At 32.4% G+C, this 17,843-nt stretch overlaps 1 protein-coding gene across 1 annotated transcript; it reads left to right on the top strand.

The window, feature by feature from the left end:
* Positions 1–9,815: 9,815 nt before the first annotated feature.
* LOC126769592 (G-protein coupled receptor moody) lies at positions 9,816–17,719 on the top strand. Its single transcript, XM_050488456.1, has 3 exons — positions 9,816–10,121; positions 16,166–16,404; positions 16,654–17,719. The coding sequence occupies exons 1-3, from the start codon at positions 9,882–9,884 to the stop codon at positions 17,495–17,497; spliced, it is 1,323 nt and encodes a 440-aa protein (XP_050344413.1). The 5' UTR covers positions 9,816–9,881; the 3' UTR covers positions 17,498–17,719.
* Positions 17,720–17,843: the final 124 nt, after the last annotated feature.

The raw sequence follows: 17,843 nt of genomic DNA on the forward strand, positions 1-17,843 counted from the left end.
TTGAATTAGCTTGCTTTAATAATATTGTTATGAGCTTAATCAACGCGATAAAACTGCAAGAAAATCCATTCGTGTTTGAGAGATTACCGTGTTCATAAACAAAATTTAAAAAATGCATTTTCATGTTCTTCTAGTCTTTTATCATATCCTACACTCATTTTTTGATAAGTTTATTCAAATATATACTAATATAATATATTCATAATATTGTTACAATAATTTAAAAATGTCTTTAAATTTATTATATTTAAATAAACGATATAATACAATGTTGACTTAATAAAAGTACGTTCAACTACACTCGTGGCAAAACTAAAGCATACCTCAACTCAACGCAAGTCTAAGGCAATAACACCCGTTCACTTTGTATTAGAATTGATCGGCCATAGTTTACACAGTATTGCATATGTCGGCAGAATAATAACGTCATCATTCGAATGAACCTGTCAATATCGAGTTAATTCGATACGGTCTCCATTCGGATCGTGATTTGGCATCGAATTTACATGGAAATACATCGTTCCTTCGCATACGCTTCGTTATTTATAGGGAGACTATTGGAAACTTTTGGCTATATGAATGATCCGGTCCTTCGTTGCTTATTACATAAAGGAATATTGAAAAAATGTGCCACATTTTTCTATATCAAAAGTAGAATTAATAGCTCAAACTTTTATAAAGAACTAGTTTCCGACCGCGGCTTTGCTCGCTTGTTAGGGGGCAGGTTTTAAATACCCTATGTCCTTTTATATACCCCTGACAGGATGATGAACAGTTGAGTAGCCAATACGTGAAAGTGTAACAAACAAAAAATAAACAATGCACTTCCGTATTTATGATATTCGTTGGGAGAATAAATAAAATGATAACACGTTTCATATATCAAATAATCTGTGGACTTTTTAATACTAAAATCTATACGTATATACATATTCTTTTCCGAAGAAGAGATTGATTATGAATCAGATAGTGATTTTCCTAGTTATATTACAGATATCTTACAGAAAACATTTGTCTAAATTATTCTACTTACAATAAACGTAATTAAAATAATACTACTAAGAAGAGACGAAACTGAGTCAATTGATAAACAATAATTGTAATATCTCTTACTAACTCATGAAATATTTAATATGAAAGTGTTGTTAGCAAAATAAATTCTCCATATTATTAATCTGTTCAGAATAATATAGAAATGGATACCTTGTCTATTGAAAATGATAGATAATTTAGTGTTCTAGATTTTGTGTAGGCTTGCTTATGAAGGAATAGGCTAGCTATAATTTATTTGTCAAACATTATTAGTTGAATAAATACTACAATCTCCATTCGCGTTCATACGTTTCAAATATGCATTACGCATAATATGTTTAATTTTTCATACAATTGTATATTTATAAATGAACGCTTAAGTAAACTGTTAAGACATTTCTTGCTAAATATTTGCAAAATATTACAGAAATATGTCGAGTAAGAGTATCCGGATCTGAATTTCGTTAAACATACATTTCCAACAACTTGACGTCATTACAAACGTCACCGTAACCCAATAAGTAGTCGGTGCGATGGTAAACAATATTTCATTAACAGCACGACCCAAAAACAAATCGGGTCGTTCATCCCCACCCTCCCCGTAAACAATAAGATAATGTTGCGAATTCAGGGTCTAGTTAACACCCCGGGCTTTTTTCGACCTTAATTGTAAGTGGCAGTTTCATGTTTGATTGTCGTGGCCCACTTCCGTTTACTTTATACGTAATGCACCCAACATTATCTACAGAAAGTTACACCCACACAGATTAAAATCAGTGTATTATTATAAAACCATGCCGCGGTTTATTTTATCGGAATCGTTGATTCGGAGTACATTTTATTATTATTCTTATAATACTCGTATGTATAATTTTCTTATAACTTTAACAATAAAATACCTAACTATTTGCATTATTACCTATTAAAATGAGTATTCTACAGGATAACTGAAAATACAAACAGGAACACCGCTGTGTTTCAGGACCTGACCAGGTCTCCGTTTGCTACAACGTGTAGTAGTAGATAAAGTAGTTATTAGAGAATGAAAAATGACAACCGACTTACGGTGATTTTAATTATTATTATAATAAACGTTACGTTATGTGTAATATATATAATGTATCAAATATATAATAATCGTTGGTGTAGTGGCTACGTGGCCGCAGACCCGGAGGTCCTCGGTTTAAATCCCAGGTTAGGCCAATAAAAAGTTATTGAGTTTTTCAAAATTCTCAGTAGCAGCCTGGAAGTTGGAAGTGTATACACCCCTGTGCCTCGGAAAGCACGTAAAACCGTTGGTCCTGCACCTGAACTCTTTCTGGTCGTGTTGGAGTTCCGTCCTCCGGGATTATGAGAGTTAGGGAATAGAGAGTGCACCTTGAGTGTTTGCGCACACTCTTGTGCACTATAATATGTCCTGCGCAGTTGGCTTCAGATTGACCACCGTGGTCGAAATTGGTCTGGAGGACGTTATTATTATTATTATTTTGTATCTTTTTTTATATCTCCCTTTCAACAGGGGTAACTTAACTATCACGTGGGCCATGACCAAGCGTGATAGGTTTGTTAAATATTAAATTGACAATGGTGATGTGAGGAACTTTCGTGTAAGATGTGTGGTGTTCAGTATGACTGCTTTTTGTAAAAGTGCGAGAGTGGAGTTGGACATTTGGAGAAAATTGAGATTAGTCTTGAGTGTTTTTGGGATAACGCCTGTACTGGAGAGAATAATTGGTAAAATTTTCACTGTGTTTATTGACCATTGGTTTTTAATTCCATTAGCCAATTCTATGTATTTTATTACTTTTTCATTGTGTGTATTGAGTAGGTTGTGTGTATTACATACTGCAATATCGACTATATAAACTATTTTGTTGTTTTTGTCTACCACTGTTATATCCGGTCTATTGTAATGTATGGTTTGGTCGGTGATGATCATTCGATCCCAGTAGATTTTATAATAATTATTTTCTAGAACTTTACAGGGTTGGTATTTATAGTAAGCTACTTTATTTGTTATGAATTTATATTGATGGGCTAAGTTTTGGTGAATTATTGCTGCTACTTGGTCATGCCTGTGCTTATAATCAGTTTGGACGATTGACTTGCAAGCACCGGTTATGTGTTGAATTGCTTTGGCAACGTCTACATAAATCAGTCGGTAAATTAGCTGTGCGAATAATATGTTTCTGATAGTTTCGGGTGTCTATTACTTGATCTTGTATGGCTATCATAAAAGCCTCTGTCTCGGGGAATAACTCACCACGCCGCAGCCACTCGTTCGACGCTTCCATATCGACATGTCCTTGGCTCAAGTCGGCTCGATGTCTTCCATGCAATGACTTTTGTGACCACATACTAATTTTTTGTTCTTTATTAATTATTTGTTGACTTGATTGTTTATTTCTATTATGTAGATGTAGTTAAGTGGAGTGAATTTTTTATCAGTTTCAGTTATGTATTTATGGATTGGAGTACTTTCTGCCTTATCATGAAAGTACTTTCTCAGCTTAGCTATGAGACTATTGTGCAAATTATATATAAACTATCAATGAAACCTCTTCCTCCTTCACCGCGTGGTAGTGTGAGTCTCTGTATACAACTTTTGGGGTGATGATTCCTGTGTGTGGTCATATGTGTGTTTATTATTCGCTGTAGTTTTTGTAGATCAGTTTTAGACCAATTTATAATTCCAAAGGAATATGTGAGTAATGGTATTGCATAGGTATTAATTGCTTTTGTGCTGTTGCGTGAATTTAAATATGTTTTTAATATTTGATTTAACCTTATTTTAAACTTTTGTATCAATTCTTTTTTTATTTGTTTGTGTTTTATTTGGTTAGACTGGTGAAATCCTAAATACTTATAAGTGCTCATTTCATCCATTGCTTCTATTTGTTCTCCTGTTTCTAACATATATGTATTTGTTTCCGTTCCTCTATTTATTGAATGCATTTTACATTTATCAACCCCAAAGTGCATTTGTATGTCCGTAGAAAAAGATTGTGTGACGTCTGTTAGTTTTATAAGTTCGGCTTTAGTAGTTACATAGATCTTTATATCGTCCATGTACATTAAATGGGAAATAAGACAGTGTGTGTGATTATGTTTTAGTTTGAAACCAGCATTAGTATTATTAAGTAAATTGGAAAGGGGGTTGAGTGCCATACAAAACCATAACGGACTAAGTGCATCTCCTTGAAATATTCCTCTTTGTATTTTAATCGGGTCAATAGTAATTGATGCGTTATTCTGATAAACTTTAAGTGTGGTTTGCCACTGAGGCATTATACAACTAAAAAAATTTATAAGTACCGGGTCGATCTTATAAAGTTGAAGTACATGTAGAAGCCAACTGTGAGGTACCGAATCAAATGCCTTCTTATAATCGACATACATTGTGTAAATATTTCGTTTGCTGGTCAGTGCCTGTTTCATTACGATTGTATCTATAACCAATTGTTCTTTACATCCTTGACTATTTTTCCTACATCCTTTTTGTTGTTCTGCTAAAATGTTATATGCTTCTAAGTGCTGATGAATGATTTCGCTAATACATCCTGTCATTATTTTATATATTGTTTGTAAACATGTGATTGGTCTATAATTTGCAGGATTTTTAAGATCTGATTCTTTAGGGAGCATGTAGGTAATTCCAGTTGTTAAAAACTTTGGTATAGTTTCTGGTGATTTGATGAATTGACATATGTGATTATGAATGTATGGATGGACGCAAGTGAGTTTCTTAAGCCAAAAATTATGTATGTTATCAGTACCAGGAGCTTTCCAGTTATGTGTGCGTTTGATAATCTGAGTGAACGTTTCTATTGGTATGTCTTTAAAATTCATTTGCTCTATATGCGTATTATCTCCGATGTTCTGCAGCCAGTTGGCGTTTGCATTATGTTGGACTGGATTTGACCAAATACCCGCCCAAAATTCGAGAATTTTTTGTGGTGTGGTGTATTCAGTATTTTGAGTTAAAGTGTTATAGTGTTATGATTATGTGTTCCTAAATTTCTGTAAAATGTTCTTTCATTATTTGTAAATGTCAAATTTTGTTGTTTTCTATGTGTACATGTTAAGTATCGTTTAAGCCTTTTAGATGCGGCATTTAATTTTTGTTTTAATGTGTCCAGAAAATGTTCTAATTCAATATTTGGTTCCTCGTATTGACTGTGGGTTTTATACTTTACTTTAATATCGTCTACGGTTTTGATTACTCTCTGGTTTCTATTACCTGCAATATATTGGGTTAATCTTCCGATTTCTCGTCTATACTTTTCAATTCTTTTTTCAATTCTTCTCTGCCATGTCGTTTTTTTAAGGTATTTATTTTGTACTGTATCATTGCTTACTCTAAAAATTGTGCCATTACAGACAGCTGCTGTATAAGCTGCTGAGTAAATTAGTGTATGTAAATATTTAAAATCTACGTTGTTATTTAAATGTTTCGGGAGGATTTCATTATTCAATGTTCGTGTAATATTAGCAAATTTACGAGTAGTTTTTTGTTTTGGAATATATGGTCTTTCTTCTGGCTGCATATCTTTAAATCTATTTATTGCGTTATTAAACTGCTCGTGCAATAGTTGTAAATAATTATTCATTTGTGTTGTTTCGCATTTAGTAATTAGTAAATATGTGTGCCATATAAAGCGGTTCATATCCTGAGACCATTTATTTCGCACACGAGAAGTACCAGCACTGGGCGCAGCATTGATGGCACATGCCTCCTGCGCAACAGCTGTTGGCATTGAAATATGGGATAAATATCGTGATGGTGGTGAAGAGCTGGGTGACTCGAAAAAAGTTGCAGTTGAAGAAGGTGATGGAAAGTTTGAAGACAGTGAATAATTTGAAAGAGAAGTAGATGAAGGTGAGGGTGATTGGTCGGCTGTAACATATTCTTCGAGGGGAACCCGCCTGTTCAGTCCCCCATCGCCAACGGATCGCATGCTATGACATCCAGCGTCGGCTCCAGATGCGCCCCGGCGACCCCCGGGCAGCGACCGTAAACTATATCTTTTATTACTGCGTTCCATGTTAATCTCCAATGACAAGATTGGGTTGGGTTTGGGATCGTTAGTTTGGGTAGGTGTTTGCCAAGATGTATATGGCTATGTGAAAATGTATATTAGTCAAGATGATAGGACCACAAGAACCAGTACCAGCTACCCGTAAGCCTCCCCACCACGGCAAGGTGATCCCCGGGGGGTTATTATTTTTATTATTATCCATATATATAAATTAATAATAATATTTATAACCAATATAATATTTACATATCTACGGCCGTACTCATAAACGTTATGTTTAATTAAATACTTATTTCTCTATTTCTGTTATTCCTGATTTCACATTCAAAAGAAGGAGATACATTGTTTGACAAATCATCTGCTAAATAACGCTTATAAGTAAGGCCGTTATTTTCTATATAAAAATAATTGATCGTAAAAAATTAACATTTAATTTCTTGTCAAAAAATATATATATGTATAGATACTTTAGAGCAATGTTTCCATATATTTTTGAAATCGACTTAAAAAATTAATTTCCTGTCGCATAAAACGGAGTTTTAATCATCGTCGCTTAATTGTAATTTCCTCGCGATCTTTGAAAATGTCAGTTAAGCTAATTAAGCTACAAAAGACTCATTACTGTTAGTATCTTCGCTTAGTAATATATTCTATTTTATATAGACACTCATTATTCTAAAATAAGAAACGTATTTATTTAGTCTTCATTTAAGCTCCAAACCTTAAAGGGAAAGAAGACCGTAGCCCAGCAGTGGGATATCTACATACTGTTACTTATTTAACTTTATTGTCTTAGAAAGAAACAAAATAGCCAAGATAAATAGAGCACGTTTATTATAAGCTAAAACCGCGAGTTAAAATCATGGCAAGCATCACTGAGCTTAATTTATGTTTATAATTAATTTTGAGCTTGACGGTGAAGGAAAGCTGCATGTGTCGGATGATACAGCACACATGTGTATCATTATATTCCGTGTTTGGAAATGATATGATTGTGGAAAAATATTTAACAAATAAACAGTGTGAAATATTTAAAATTATGTGTAATATTCGTTTCATTATTAATTTTTAAAACATTTCTATATAGTAGAAACGTAAGTGGTGCGTATATATATAGGCACTACAACTAGATCATTCGTGTAATAATGAAGTAAATACATACAATAATAGCATTTGAAGCAGTGCAACTAAGCTATATAGAGATGAGACAATTGCCCAACATTAGGATAATATTGCCGAAAATGAATATATAAATTATATTTTTCGTAAATAAAAATTAGAATGTACACCACGATAGTAAATTTTACTGGTGGTAGGGCTTTGTGCAAGCTCGTCTGGGTAGGTACCACCCACTCATCAGATATTCTACCGCAAAACAGCAATACTTGATATTGTTGTGTTCCGGTTTGAAGGGTGAGTGAGCCAGTGTAATTACAGGCACAAGGGACATAAAATCTTAGTTCCCAAGGTTGGTGGCGCATTGGATATGTAAGCGATGGTTGACATTTCTTACAATGCCAATGTCTAAGAGCGTTGGTGATCACTTACCATCAGGTGGCCCATATGCTCGTCCGCCTTCCTATTCTATAAAAAAAAAAAAAAAAAAAAAAAAAAAAAAAAAAAAAAAAAAAAAAAAAAAAAAAAAAAAAAAAAATTGAAAACTTTTATTATATTATATTCGTATCAAACTATAACAGAATAATAGAACTTAAATAATAATAGTGTTCATAGTCTTTGTTTATTGAATTTACAAATATTTAAAATAAAGGCAATAACTTTCTAATTTAAAGCGTTTAATAATCCTTTCTAAGTCTATATTAAATAAATTTTCATACAGTTGATTCGTAGTATAATGAATTTATCAAAATAACGTATTGCTCCGTGAGGTGTACATATCAAACACTTATATAAATAAGTACAACTCATTAATAATTAAAATCACATCTTCTATTTTTTATTTTAATAATACATTTAACACGTTTTTAATGATTTTTAACAACGATGTTATAAAAAAATGCATATTATTCATTTTTATGTAAAACCTCATTCATCAGTAAGACCGCCTCGTATGTCTCACAGCAAACGGCATGACGTTTTCTCCGCCACAACTCTACTCTTATACTCTATATATTTATAGCACTATTTTTATATTTAAAACCTCAATTTATTTATTGGTTTTACTTAATTATAAATTAATAAAAACACTCAATATGTTTTATGGTTCATATCTGCCGAACCACGTTAAAATATTTTTTAATTTTATTACCTTTATTGTATACTTTAATTTGCTAAAAGTATCAACGTGTAAATTAAAACCAATGACACAAATAAAATTACAATTTATAGGTTGATCCGATCCAAACTTCTAGCAACCTAAATTAAACAGAATTAATTAGACCATTAACTTTCACTTTTTATTTTTATTTAATTTTCACTTGCCTTGCAATTAATATAGTATAAAGCATATTGCAATATTCTCAGTCAATGCGCCTTAAATATATAAGTTACAAATATTTTTATTCGACGTATTTCATGCTATTGTTCTTTTAGTATGTAATATTTTTTAGTATGTAATACGACTGCGTTGCGCTACGTACAAAGAACGGCCACACTCAGTAAATAAACAGCAATTTGCAACACATTGTTTTTAAATGCTTTCGAAGTCAACGCATTATTCATGATATTGCACTTTAAAAAAATAGCCATATTCCTTCTAACTAATACCTTCTAACTAACTCAAAAAGACCGCCTATTAATTTTTTTTTGCGGATTTTACATTATTCAACCATAACGCGTTCCGAAACATTTGTTCTTAGAATCTAAAATATTAATATGAATAAGACATTTATCTTTATCTTTTATCTCTAAAATTACTTAATGCTAAAAATAACTAAAATTCTATTAGAAAATATCTGCTCCAATTCAAAAGTAATTTTGTTTAAAATTCCACTGAACTTTTTTTCATCAAAGCGTTATAGGAAAACCCGCTGCGTTGAAATAGAAATGTTGTGTTATTTGCTTAAATTTTTCGAATCTTTATTAATATTATAAAGCTCAAGATTTTTTTTTTATTGAACTCTCTTATCTGTAATATTATTGCATTAAAAATTATAAACTATATAACATCACGCTATGAGCCATGTGTAATGTTTAAAGCAGGTAAAGATAACATAAATTCTGATACACGCAACATTTTTCTTATAACATTAATTGAAGTTAGAAATATCGCTTAATTTTTTGTAATATGAGTATTTCGTCAACAGTGTAATCGTGTTTATAACCGAAACGTCGTGGTAATTAATTACTAAAAATTATTATATTAAATACAATATAAGCGCTTTGATTATTATTTAATCTCTCAAACAATATAAGTTCATTATAAGAAAATTAATATAAAGTAATCTGTTTTATCATCAAAAATCAAAAAAGTATTAATAGTTAGTATTAGTTAAATGAACAGTACACTATCATTTAAAAGAACTATTATCTTAAATATATCTTTAATGTTATCTTTGTCACTATCTCGAACTGTCCCACAATTACTATATCAATATTAGCTATCACAATTAGTAAATGTAATGAACGTATTCTATATCTACAGGTCATCGTATAGCGAGAGACCGTACCGGACTGATACGCGCACTTCCTGGCCAGCTGTGACCCGACAGCCCTAACAAAATGCCTTATCGGACCCTCTTCAGTCTAAGTTCTGGGACACTTATCAGTCGCGCACGAAACCCGCTAGCATCCCGACCTAACCGTTAGACCATGATTGATGCATTGCGGGCAAATGATGAGTGATAATTTACAATGGGTGATCTTTTACCGAGTATACCGAAGAGTACTCTAGCCAGTGACGTAGACGGTCACAATTGGAGCGTGGTGGGACTGGACGCTTATAACACAGATGAAGAGCTGGCAGCGGTTGAACTTTTCAAGGATTATCCGGAAGGCCTGCTGCGTTTCGCATCAGCGTGCTGTGTGTTGTTCATGCTTGTTGGAATCCCCGGAAATTTAATCACAATAGTTGCTCTGGCGAGATGTAAGAAGGTAAGATTTTCTTATTTATTTTTTACAAAGTAATACTTAAACTTAATTTTAATAATAAATCGTGGTTAAAATTTAAATAATATCATAACAATATAAAATATTTCGGGTCTACGTACTTATTATTCATTACTAAACTTTAAGAACACACAAATCCGAACCTACTGAATATATTAGGAACTTTCTTTTGAACTGAAACTGAAAGAAAATGTGACGGATCGATGTTGAGTTTTCATAAAATTATGAGTAGAATTAATAATAATAATTAATATTTTTATATTAGTTAGAAACTCAATGTATAACCCTTGCTAAATGCAATTTAAAGTATTATCAGGTAAATATATAATATTTACATGACACAGCATAACAAATTAAACGAGGGGTGATATAAGTTTGACGTGTATGTCTGTAACTCTGTTTGTCTGTCTACATGAGATCGTAGCTCTCAAGCGGATGAACCGATTTTCATTAAGTTTCTTTTGTTTCAAAGATTTCTTATTCGAGAGTGTTTTAGGCTTGTTGCTTGTTTGAATGATGAATTTACTAAATTCAGCATACATACTCGAGTAGGGGGAGCGGTACCAAATGCAAAGGTTTGATTTGTGTTTTACAAAATGGGCTGTTTAAAGTTTTATTATATGATTTTTTACTTTTTACCTGTCAAGACTTTATTTTTATAGTGTTTTTTTTTAATTTTTAATTTTAGTTTTATTTATACTAAAATAAAACAGCCTGTAAATTACCCACTGCTGAGTTAAGTTCTTCTCCTTTTAACATACGGTTACAGCTTACTCCACGACACTGCTCTAATGCAGCTTGGTAGAAACATGTCGAGCGCAAGATGAAATATAATATCTATCATCGGTATCATAGGTCAGGATACACGTGTCTAATCATTGGGCCATTTTGGCATACATTTAAACGGATAATTTAGTAGTGAATGATAACTGAGTGTTGTATTTTTTCAAACACCTTTTATTTTTCAGCAATGTGAGTTACCTTGACTGTACCTTACAATATAGTAATATATTTAATATTTAGCTATAATGTGTTGTGAACTGACCGGATATCCACGGTAACGTACACATATGACCTAATTTCCGGCGTCTTTATTGTATCTAATAAGAGGATATGAAATATTGTACCTTTGGGGTGTAAATTGAGGAAATATAAGTCGCACCTCCTTGATACACGTGTCAAATCAAATCATTATCTTGATACATATTTAAAAAGTATAAGAATAGGACGTAGGTACATTGTATTCGTGCTTTTATTACGAAATTATGATCTGAAACGTTATTTTAATTTAAAAATTTATAACCCAAATATTGTTGTATCATATAATTTGTACAGTACCCATAAAATATACAGAAATGGTTCTCCGTACAATTTTATTTTATTATTTTTACACCGCTTGTCTGAAAATGTTATTCTTTAATGCTTTTTCTCATTAAAACTCAGAGCGTAGTACAAAGACATACATTGCAATTAGAATTGTCCGACGCTAACTTAATAGAAAATAAGAATTTTATTTTACGGAAATAGCCCGAGATTGCAGGAAAAGCAAGAAGTGCCCAGAGAGATAGTCTTTACGATAGTCGATATTGCATTAAGTTGTAAGTTTAAAGAAATATCCTCATTAAGGTAGAATCTTTTTTTAAAATTGATATCTTTGTGGTCTACATACTTAAAGAATATTATTCTTATTATTATTTCTTTGTTCGGTTGTCCATTGATCTTATGCCTAGCTTTAAGACCGTAAATCTGAAGGTCCTGGGTTCAAACCTCGGCTTTGGCGAATATAAAGTTGTTCACTATTATATGTCTCGCGCAGTTGTCCAGACTCCCTTGCAAATGACAGAATTGGCTATAATCGGTCAAGAGGATATCATTTTATTGCACACCACCAGAAAATATAATTGTTTAGAGCTAATTAATTAATTTTATAAAAATGCTTTTCTTATGCCTAATAAGATATTTGCAGACAATCTTATTACCTCGCTAAAAATATTTATATAAATATATCTATTATAGTTACATATGTTTACCGTATTTTCTCTCTTTCAAGCACTTTTAAAACATTTTATTCAACTTAGACTACTATCGCTCATATCCCATATCTATAAACTATAACTAAGTAGGGACACCATCAAACTAAACGCCATAAATTAATTATATATATTTTTATAGCTAACAGATGTAATAACAATAGTGGCAACATATTTTATTTATTTTAAAAACAATTATCAAAATAAATTATTTCGTTCGTTTCACTAATAGAATAGATAAAAAAATCAAAAATTAAAATAACAAAGTTTAAAGATAATTTTTGTCATGTTTGTCCGTCATTAAAGATAACGCTTTCAACCCAAACGACGGTGGAGACTACTGAAATTTATCACATAGATAACAAAATGAATGTTTAAAACTGTTGTCATATTTGATAATTAAAAAAAAACATCCCGTTCAATTTTAACTTAAAAACAAATAAAACTGTACATTTCATACAATATTTTTAAATCAATATGTCTCGTAATAATATATAAGAACATTTAACCGTAGATTTTGGTTTCAAACTTATATGCGTACATAATTCATCTCGTGTTCCGCGGTCCAGGAAAATATCCTGCACGTGTCGGATGAAAATCTGCTACACATGTATACTCCACACCAATCCTCGTTGATTAAACATAGTCGGATAGGTTTGACGAGCCGGTTGGCGTGGTTGGTAGATACTTGCCTTTCACGCCGAAGGTTGTGGGTCCGATTCCCACCCAGGATAGACGTTTGTGTGCATGAACATGTCTGTTTGTCTTGAGTCTGGGTATAATTATCTATATAAGTATGTATTTACAAAAGAATAGTAGTATATTATGTAGTATATCAGTTGTCTGGTTTCCATCGTACAAGCTCTGTACAAGCTTAATTTGGGATCAGATGGCCGTGTGTGAAAAATGTCCCACGATATTATTATTATTATTATATTAAACCCGGTCCAAAAACCAAATAGGGCTTAAGGCCCAGCATTGGGATAATGGTAGTAAATATCAAACGTTTGTCCGATTACATCAACATTCTCGCTATCACGCTGTTATCAAAATTCATCAAGTCTTAACTATCGAGGTTACGAGTGGAATAGTTATCTTCCTGAATCAAAGGTATAAAAAATCTCTATATTTCAATCAATATCGATAAATATTCGATTTTCGTCCTATTTTTTCCTAACATATAACGTAAACACATTTAAGCCCTTACTATTTAACACTTCGAGCCGTACTATTGCTGCATGAAATAAGGACACCGACCAACAAACACATTTTTGCATTTATAATATTATCAGGAAAGTGGAATTTATCGGACATCTACAAGTTAGTAATATTCATGTTCACATTGAATAAAACAAAATAGATTAGGTTTTTTGCGTTAATATATTATAATATATATTAAATTTGAAACTCGTGTAAGCATTAAATAAATATGCTTCCTTTGTGTGCGTTTTATCAAATATGCTAAGGACGTAGACATTGTTTATATATTACATCATGATCACAAATATTTGAAAAAAATATATTGGAGAATATAAATCCGTACCGTACCGTAACAGCCTGTGAATGTCCCACTGCTGGGCTAAAGGCCTCCTCTCCTCTTTTAGAGGAGAAGGTTCATTTATCGCTTTTCAGTTATATTACTTTCTATTTAATATTTTCAAAATATTTACAAATTTCTTATAGTTCAATATCAGAGAAACGTACTATATAATATATTCTGAACTAGATATTGCCATGAACTTGGTGGTATCCTAAGTAACATTTTGCAATAACTGTGTTTGCCAGCTCTTCTAAATAGAATCTACAATCCAAACCGGTGGTAACTGTACATTTTGTAAAATGATGATTCAAAAGTTCTCGTAAGAGTATACTTGAATAAAATATAATTTAATGATATGCAGCTTACAGACACCCTGAATGATAATATGTATTTGGTGATATTAATAGATATCCCTTTAATACCTTGAAAACATTTTAAGCCGTATATTAACCACCGCTACGCTTTGATTTATTCTGTGTGAGCATTATGCTGTATAATTAAAGCTTATTCTTAATTGATATCGATAAAAAGTATTGATATAAAACACGCCCGTTTATAATTTATATTGTATGCAGTCCTAAGATTAATAACACTTAATCAAGGTTGTATGCGTATTGTTTCTTTACAAATATATTCATAATCAAATATTGTTAAAAAAATCGAGAAATGTTCATCAAATTCTGCTTAATGAAACGTTTACCATCGTCAGCATGACGAGCATTCCTAAAAAATTTTAGCGATTCCAGAAACGTTGATAAGTGTATTCTCTAGTCCCTAACTCTTATGATCCGATGGGGTGGTAAATTTAACACGAACGGAAATAGTTCAGGCGCGGGGCTAACGATTTTACGTGCTATCCGAAACACGAGTGTAAAGACCTGAGTCCGTTGATTATTTAAGATTTCTCAACAGGGAGAACCGAAATCAAGTTTTATTTTCCCGACCCAGGGCTTAAACCCTTGAATTTAAACTTTTTAAGCTAGCCCACCAACGAAACAGTCAATAATAATATATTGAAAACTTACTAGTAATTTAATTGTAAGATTACATTAACATGTTCCGTATATTTATAGCCATATCTTCTTTGCCGTAGGTCAGTGATCATTGTAGTTATTTTAATAAATAGTTACAATGTGAGGATGCGATAACGTAACGTCGTTAGTTTATCTCGCTTAAATATGGACATTTATTACACATTTGTGAATGAGAGATTTTGAAATAAATTTAAATTGTTAAATTTATCGTCACGTGTTTATCTTTACGGCATAAAATAATCTTAAGTTACGAGCAGTAACTATCGTAACTGATTTATGTACGTACGTATGTATTTGAAGACAACCGATTTTTATCTCTATGTTAAAATAAGATCAATAACAACTTAGCATACATTACGAAAGTGAAACATTTTCGAGTCGTTAACGCATCAGATTTAAATACATTCTTAAAATTTAACTCACATTTATTGGCTTCGAAGAATTTTCAGGTAATTTCTTATGATAATACCATAACTTAACTTTATCGAGAAATAACGAAAGGAATTTAACAATATTGTCAATTGTCAAAGTTAAAATCAGCTAGAATTAGTTCGAACAAACAGTTAATAAGCGGTGTTACTAAATAGAGATCGTTACACACGAACGTTATCAGATTACGTTTCCATTTAACAGCTTAATTGAAAGCAATGAAACATAACGACAATTGTTCATTTGCTACGAGAATATTGTCATTGCTTCAAGTTCTTCGCAATTAAAATATGAAAGTAACATCCCTATAATATCTCGATGGTAGACAAGCTAGTGTAGGTGTCCTTAAGATTTTTTTATTTTAATAATTCAAACTAAGTTTAGCTTGCTTGGGGTTGGAACCGCAGTCTTCTGTTTATATTCTAGTGTTCTAGCCTGAGACTGAGTCATCTCAGGTCGTTGACATGTAAAAAGTATGATAGTACATCATCTTATGTTTATACTAAATTGTGTATTTTTTGTGTTTATAATAAACATGTAATATAATAAAATTAGAAACTACTCAGCCGAGTGCTGATTAATGAATCTCATTTTAAAAGTCGTTCTGAAATAAAACCTATTCTTAAAATTAGTATTAAAACTAGATTCACGACTGTGACACGTTTTCGTAAACTTGAATTGTTATAATATAACTAATATTATTATATTGTTTGAATTAAATTGTTAGTTTATTATATTATATGTATAATATATGTAGTTAATATCCATACCTTAATTGTACGTAGGACAAAACTTATCGTGTTGTTGTTTGTTTCCAAAACTTTGTGTCCAATAAAATTATTCTATTCTAAAACTAGTTACAACGTATAAAACCATTAAAATAATAACCAATAAAAATGAAGGTAATATAATAATAATAATACATTAAAACGATATCTTTTAGCCACATACAAGTTTTTCATTAAAGCGTTCTAATTATTTTGTAAACAATTACAGGTACGCAACGCGACAGCTGTGTTTATAATGAATTTGTCATGCTCTGATTTGCTGTTCTGCTGCTTTAATCTACCGCTCGCTGCTTCCACCTTCTGGCAGCGATCGTGGTCACATGGAAGGATACTCTGCAGGATGTTTCCCCTCGCAAGATATGCGCTCGTAGCAGTATCATTGTTCACTGTGCTCGCCATAACTATCAACAGATATGTCATGATCTCACATCCAAGGCTATACCCTAAGTAAGTATGATGGCTTAATAAAATTATAGACAATTTTTTGTCCCAAATGCAAACTATATATTTCGAATTCCTTGTTCCGAATTTAAATCGTTCTTGATCATGTTAGTAATCTAGATAAAAATTACAATTTTACGATATATGAATCACACTGTTGTTTTTAGTAAGATGTAGATAAAATTAATTCAAGCTTATCAATAGTTAAGTCGATATTAAGATAATGTCTATTTTTAATATAACCTTTTATTACAGACTCTATAAAAGGCAGTATCTGGCTGTGATGGTAGCTAGCACGTGGGTTTTTTCCTTTGGAGCTCTTATTGCGACATGGCTCGAAAAATGGGGTCGCTTTGGCCTAGACCCCTCTATCGGATCGTGTTCTATACTTCCTGATCAAAACCACCGTTCCCCAAAAGAATTTTTATTCGTTGGAGCTTTTATGCTTCCTTGTCTAGCCATTGTAATATGTTACGCAAGAATATTTTGTATAGTAAGAGAAGCTGCTCGACGATCCCGTGCACCTGGTCGAGGAAGACCTAGACCTGGTCTAGAAGATTCTGCAGTTGGTTCAGCTTCGACGGCATTAGAACGATCTCCGGGTCCAGAAAATGGTTTCAATCATGTCGCACCACCTAAAAAAGCTTTACTTGCTCCTCCATCGCTTCATTATCCTCCCACTCCGGGACCTGAGCGTTCATCATCCTCTGGTGTAGATACATTAGATGGTCACGATGATGAATGCGCTCTTGACGCAAAACCTAGAACTCCGAGCGGCAGTGATACAGCTAAAAGACTTCGACAAGCAGCAGTAGCTCTTAGGCGATCCCCGGCTCCTGTGCGACCGCCCCGATTAACGCCGAAGGACAGAAAACTATTAAAGATGATAATGGCGATAATGCTCTCGTTCTGGGTATGCTATTTACCAATTACCCTAACGAAACTGTTTAGGGAGTTCACTTCTCACCCCGCGGCAAATATAGCGGGATATATTTTGATATACTTGACGACATGTATCAATCCCATAATTTATGTGGTTATGTCGAGTGAATATCGTCAGGCTTACAAGAATCTTCTGATGTGTAGAAGACGAGCGTGACGTTCGCCCGGCGAAGGTGTCTCTGAGAAGCGCCCGCCGTAATTAACCGCAATTAAATACTGTGAATTAGTTTTAAAGTGGACGTTTCAACGTTCAAGAGAAGTTATGATAACTGAACTTTGAACTCTGTTTAATAACTGTGTAGTAATCATTTGTATGGTAGTATGTATAAGTATGACTGTGTATGTTTTGTACATACAATATGTTATAATCGCGAGCCGTCCGTGATTGTGCTATATGGAAGATTTGTATTGATGATGAAGTTTAAAACATAAATACTTAATATTAATAATTATTATAAATGTAAGTTAGTAATGTTAGTTAAATATCACGTAGTCATTTTAAA

This window comes from Nymphalis io, chromosome 7, assembly GCF_905147045.1.
Source record: "Nymphalis io chromosome 7, ilAglIoxx1.1, whole genome shotgun sequence".
In the NCBI taxonomy this organism is placed as follows: domain Eukaryota; kingdom Metazoa; phylum Arthropoda; class Insecta; order Lepidoptera; family Nymphalidae; genus Nymphalis; species Nymphalis io.